Consider the following 6,298-nt stretch of genomic DNA (forward strand, 5'->3'; position numbering starts at 1 on the left):
CAAACAAACGAAAATGCCTATATTAGTTGAACAGGTAACGTTAGGCCTATCGTTAGCTCGCTATCATTTACGCTATACTTGCTTAATTTGGCAAAAAGTAGTTGTTAAAATATGCAATTAGTGGAGGCATTAGGGTACAAAGTAGGCTATTAGTTAATTTCATTCATTCATTTTTTAAATAAATTACTGTTAGTGTCCCACTGGATGTTCAGTAAGGCATCCTGTTTAATTCTGCTGAGAAATCAAGTTCGCCTGAAAAGGTAGGCTAACTAGGGAGTGAAAATATTGTTTGAGTGAGATCAAATCTTTACATATTGAATACCTAGAATGATCTATTAAGGTGCCAAAGAAAAAGTTGACTAGTTGACCTCCAGAAAGCCTTAATTCCCATTTCATTCACCCATCCAAGAGCAGCATTAATTATGTAGTTCAAACTTCCTGTTTGACTGCCAGAGAGAAGTCACAAATCCTGTTACATAAAAAAGACGAGGCTCTTTTTAAAGTTGGATTGTCGGATATGAGCACTATAAATATTTAAAACTTTTAAACTAGGTCTGTCCGGTTTCTTATATGTTTAGCACAAGATACTGTCGTAAAAAAATCATGTAGGTCATCTAAAGAGTTTATGTCATAGAAGGTGTAGTTGTATGCCAAAATAGTACATCTCAACTCTTAGCACTATAATGTCGGTGTTTGTTGTTTCTTAATAGCAGCCATGGACATCAGTTATGAGGCCAGTGTTAGTCAGCCAAGTCTTGTCAATATTTGCTGGGTCCCAAGTCTGAACCGAGTTCTTTGAATCAGCAGGCAGCAGCAGGAATGTGATTGGTTATCCATACAAATATAATCATCCACAGGGATTAGCCTATATAATCCACATATTATGTTTTCATACTTTTATGTTATGAAGTCTGAAGTGTGACAAAATGCATCATTCAAACACTGGGATGCTTTCTCATTACACTACAAACTGCTTATATGGTAAAATGCAAGGAAAATTACCCACAAACACTGCAGGTGCAGACTGAAAAAAAAAAAAAAACACCCACCGGATGAGATATCTGTTTGCATGAAGTGCAAACAGATATGTCCTGAACTTTGGAATAGATCATGAAAGTATTTTGACTGCTGAGAAAGATTTCTGCCTGAAGGGAAATCGTCAAAGAGAAAATGGTGAAGATTTATCACATTATTTTGATATGCACTTTGCTGCTTGAAACATGGCTAATGTCTGAAGGTATGTTAACATTATTATAATCTTGTTTATGTATGTTCCTGAAAATCATCTGCGCCCTAGAAACAGACCTTGGCGTTTGTGATTTCTCAGTGTGTCTCTGTTGCGTATGTAGCTTCAGTGTTTCTGCCGAGGGAGCTGGCGGGGTCTCTTCTGAAGAGACAAAAACGCTATAACACAGGATTGGAGGAGTTAGTGATGAAGGCTAACTTGGAAAGGGAATGTTATGAAGAGCGCTGCGATCTAGAGGAGGCCAGAGAGGTCTTTGAAGACCAGGAGCAAACCGTGAGTAGCATAAACACATTTATCTCCTAAGAGCATTTTTTTTTAAAGTTTAAAACTTTCCAAACTCTGTTTCAGATGAAATTCTGGAGGAATTATATAGGTGAGTATGAATGTTGATGTATGTGCTATGTAAAACGTTTTTGTATCTTTCTATCCTTTATTTTGTCCATAGTGTGTGTTAATTTTACATTACATTAACATAACAGAATGTATTGATAATAATATGTTCATGGCCTCTCCTCTTTCAGATGGAGACCAGTGTGAGTCGAATCCCTGTCAGAATGGTGGGAAATGTGAGGATGGTATGAGCACATACACCTGCTGGTGTCCAGCACGCTTTAGTGGGAAGAACTGTGAGTTAGGTAAGATCTGTGATGAGCTCATAAACTGTAAGATTTGAAATTATATCTTCTAGTTCAGACAACATAATTTATAGACAAATATGCCAAAATATGTTATCTTATTTTATAGTTTATAGTGTTTATTTTGATTTAAAATATATATATACATACTATATGTTTTTAATATATATTAAAAAACACGAATAAAATTAGATATGACATTTATTTTGTTTTTTAATATATATATATATATATATATATGAATAATACATACAGTATGCTGTATTAAACATATAAATGTGTATATATATATATTAATAAAAAAATATATGTATATTTATATATATATTAAAAAACAAAGTGAATATATATATATATATATATACACACACACGCAGATATATATTTTAAAAAACATCATAAAATTTATAAAAATATACACCTTTTTATCTCGTTAGTAGAAATTCTTAACCTGCTTTAGTTAATCTTAAGGTCTTTCTCTGCCAAACCTTATGTTGTTTTTCATGGGTTGGTCTGGTGCAGAGATGGCAAAACAGTGTAATGTAAATAATGGAGGCTGCATGCACTTCTGCACTGTGGATAAAATTTATGGAGCAGTGTGTGACTGTGCCGAGGGTTACAGATTGGCTCTGGACAGCAGGACATGTGAACCTACAGGTACTGGAATCTATTCCCACTTATTACATGCCCTTCATCTAAGCCACTGTATTGTCACTGGGACATATTCTGTATTTCAAGCTCAAAGCTTTTCTTATATTGTGCAGTATGACCTTTCATCCGCAGTAGTGTATTTTGAATACCATTCAAAGGAAATTGATTGCATGTTTTAGCAGACGCTTGGGTTGGTTTGTTGATTAGATCTTGCTCTTGATTCATCTACTTGCATCTTTATAGGGCAATACCCATGTGGACGTCTCAGTAAGATTATTGCTGAAACTCTTAACTCAAGATCCCTTATCAGTGCTGAGATTGGAAATCAAAATCAATCCATCAATCACGTCAATACAACCGAACACAATATGACAGAGTCCAGTCCTACAGATGCCCCTGAAGTGAACAGCACTGGCACACTTCAACCTACGCTGGACAACAACTCCTCCTGGGCTTTCTTTCCCACTCAACCAACAATCATAAATGCAACAAACAATAAACATCGCATTGTAGGAGGCAATGAGGCAACACCAGGGGAGATTCCTTGGCAGGTAGTGAAGAGATGAATTGTGTGCGTGTAAATAAAACATTCATGAGATTGCTCTTCGTCTTATGAAGCAGGGCTGGCATAATCATTGGTTTGTGTCGAAAAATCCACAGAACAGAACCTTGTATGGAGGAAATAATAATAAAGAAATGTAATATCAATCTGTCTTTTTTCTCTGGCAGGTGGTTTTTTTGGCAAAGGTGAATAAGGCTGTATTTTGTGGAGGCTCTCTTCTCAGTGAAGAATGGGTCATTACAGCTGCCCACTGTGTTGAAGGAAAGGTGGGATCTTTCTTCATCAGAGTGGGTGAGAGAACTACACTGTCACATAGTTGTTATTGCTATTTGGTTATAGAAAAAAAAAAAAATTTAAAATGCAGTTGTACATATAAAGCAAGAAAATCATTATTATTGTTGTTTTTACTACCTCTACTACTACTACTACTACCACTATGTTATCTGTTTATATATTATTTGTTTTATTAACCCATGTATTATTATTAATTTATTATTGTTTTATTTCTCATATATATATATATATATATACATACATACATATATATACATAAACAATAATTAAATAATTATTTAAATTATTATCATTGCTTTTTATTTCATTTAAGAGACTCTTAACAATCAACAGTTTTGTCTTTCAGGGCAAATGTGATGTGATGTCATGCATATTGTAAATGATTTGCTGTATTTCTTTTCAGGGGAACATGACTTCTCAAAGAAGGAGGGAAAAGAGAGTGACCACAGCATAGCGGAGTACCATATCCATCCACGTTACAACTCTCAACACAGTCTTTACAATCATGACATCGCCCTGTTAAAGCTCAAGGGACCCGTTAAATTCTCAGACTACGTCCTGCCCATCTGCCTGGGCTCTAAAGACTTCACAGAGAACCTGCTCAAGAGCGCGCAAAACTCCCTGGTGAGCGGCTGGGGAAGGCTACAGTTCGGGGGCATCGAATCCAAAACACTTCAGAAAGTAGAGCTCCCCTACGTGGACCGGACAGAGTGCAAAAGCAGCAGCACTGACTCCATCTCCCGCTTCATGTTCTGTGCCGGTTACAGTACGGTACACAAGGATTCCTGTCAGGGAGACAGCGGAGGACCCCATGCCACCCGCTATCAGAACACATGGTTTCTCACGGGCATCGTCAGCTGGGGTGAAGAGTGCGCCAAAAAGGGAAAGTATGGCATCTACACCCGCATCTCAAGATATATGAACTGGATAAGTAACATTACTGGGATCAGAACAGGACAAATGTCCAATATTGGTCAACCGAGTTTGAATTAGATGAGGCCATTTTCCAGGTTTGTTTTGAAGAAAAATACACATTTGGAATAATTTAGAGCTCGCAGTCATTTCTACAGATAATATTTACTAGTCATCATTCAACAAACATACTGTAACAATCAAGAAAATATATAGTTTACCATCTTATACTTTGTGCTTGTACATCTAGTGAAATTATTTTCATACATGATATACAGTATCACTTTCTTCTTACTAACTCTGTACATATTATACACCTATGGCTGTATGGCTTTAAGACGAGTCCTTCAAACTGAAGTACACATGAAACTCATTCAGACCACATCTGTTTTTCTTCTTCCCCCTTTTAACTTTATGACATGCACGTGTACACTACCTTTCAAAAGTGTGGGGGCGGTAAGATTTTTTGGTAAATTTCTTAAAAAGTTTTTGAAAGACATCTTATGCTCACCAAGGCTGTTTTTTAATTTGGTCAATACCGTACAAATAGTAACATTGTAAAATGTTGTTAGAATTTAAATCAACTGTTTTAATATATTTTCAAATTTTTTAGTTTATTCCTGTGATGGCCAAACTGAATTTACAGCATCATTACTCCAGTCTTCAGATATCCTTCTGAAATTATTCTAATATGCTGATTTGCTGTTCAAGAAACATTACTTATTATTATCAGTATTAAAAACAGTTGTGCTGGTTGCTTAATATCTTTGTGGAAACCGTGAAACTCTGATATATTGATACATTCTTTGATGAATAGAAAGTTCAAAAGAACAACATTTATTTACAATATAAATCATTATCAATGTCCTGACTGGCACTTTTAATCAGTTGAATTGGATGAAATTAATATTTAAAACCCCAAGCTTTTAAACGTAGTAGATGACATATTGCATATTCACCTCAATGGTTTCTAAGGGGTTAACAAAGTTAAGTGCACATTGTAAATGCAGGAAGGGACGGGGAGAAAGTAAAAAAAAAAAAAAAAAAATGGAATGGAAAGCATTTTGATGATATACCACCAAGCACATTTTTTATTTCAATGACAAAAACTCAAATATGGTGAATGTGCTGAAAAATGAATTTTAAAACTAAGATTAACAAACGAGTTATGCCATTTCTACAGAAAAAATACTTTGAAAACTAAAAAGATGTGCTAAATAGCCCAGAACAGCTATTTGTAATCTGACTTAAAGTAAATATGAATATAAACACAGGATCATCTGAAGATGAGCAGCATGTTTTGAAGCATAACAGTGAAGCAATAAAGCAATCACATTGCTGAATAGTGATTTATAAGTTTTCACCTCACATACTCTACAAACTATTTCTTGCACGTTTCTCTGAGATATTTCTGAAATACTGATGCCAAAAGCAAAGTCAGAATGATAAAAAAAGAACCTAATACTCTTTGAAAAAGGAATGTTAGGTTTTGGCACATAGACTAGTTACTGATGTGAGCTTTCATCTTTAATTCACTGTAGTGCTGGTATCTATTCCAGCATTAAATGGCTTTTTTAAAAGTGTCCAACCACTGTATCCATCTGAGGAGAGAGAGAAAAAGTTTGCTATTCTCACAGGTCAGTGTACACGCCATGCTATAAACCTTCCTGTTTTAAAATACACTTAAATACTGTGCTAATTACACAAATACATGTTTCATATCATGTGTTATGGCACAGTATGGTGATGGTACAGGGATGAAGTGTATCAGTGTAAAGTTTGTGCTTCGCAAAGCTCCTTTTATTTCCACACTGTATTGTTGAAGGAGGTTTTTTTTTTGTCTTTAAATCCGACATAATCCACAATCCCCACTGATGGCAGATGGAAACTTTCTCTTGACTAGGCGGCTCTGTTCTCCTGACTTTGTGTTTGTTTGTGTGCGTCGTTTTGGCGTGACTGGGCTCAGTCCTGAATGACAGTAATGGCCTTTAGGGTTGT

The 6,298-nt window shown here is 35.5% G+C and overlaps 1 protein-coding gene across 2 annotated transcripts; it reads left to right on the forward strand.

The window, feature by feature from the left end:
* The first annotated feature begins 1,105 nt into the window (after window positions 1-1,105).
* Window positions 1,106-5,329, forward strand: f9b (coagulation factor IXb). 2 transcript variants are annotated; one of them, XM_081355287.1, is made up of 8 exons: window positions 1,106-1,237; window positions 1,350-1,519; window positions 1,595-1,619; window positions 1,768-1,881; window positions 2,404-2,538; window positions 2,776-3,083; window positions 3,262-3,385; window positions 3,792-5,329. In XM_081355287.1, exons 1-8 carry the CDS (start codon window positions 1,171-1,173, stop codon window positions 4,379-4,381), a joined length of 1,533 nt encoding a protein of 510 aa, XP_081211413.1. In that variant the 5' UTR covers window positions 1,106-1,170; the 3' UTR covers window positions 4,382-5,329. The 2 variants fall into 2 exon arrangements, with proteins under 2 accessions (XP_081211413.1, XP_081211414.1); XM_081355288.1 differs by having other exon boundaries at window positions 1,106-1,173; window positions 1,298-1,519.
* The last annotated feature ends 969 nt before the right edge of the window (window positions 5,330-6,298 follow it).

The sequence above is a fragment of the Scardinius erythrophthalmus genome (genome assembly GCF_964197995.2).
Source record: "Scardinius erythrophthalmus genome assembly, chromosome: 23".
Classification (NCBI taxonomy): domain Eukaryota; kingdom Metazoa; phylum Chordata; class Actinopteri; order Cypriniformes; family Leuciscidae; genus Scardinius; species Scardinius erythrophthalmus.

Excerpts from the sequence above, each read along its gene's own strand:
- f9b (XM_081355287.1), top strand. The coding sequence starts at position 1,171 with ATGGTGAAGATTTATCACATTATTTTGATATGCACTTTGCTGCTTGAA. Across the intron at positions 1,620-1,767 it reads ATTCTGGAGGAATTATATAG|ATGGAGACCAGTGTGAGTCG; the intron begins GTGAGTATGAAT and ends CTCCTCTTTCAG. Across the intron at positions 1,882-2,403 it reads TGGGAAGAACTGTGAGTTAG|AGATGGCAAAACAGTGTAAT; the intron begins GTAAGATCTGTG and ends GGTCTGGTGCAG.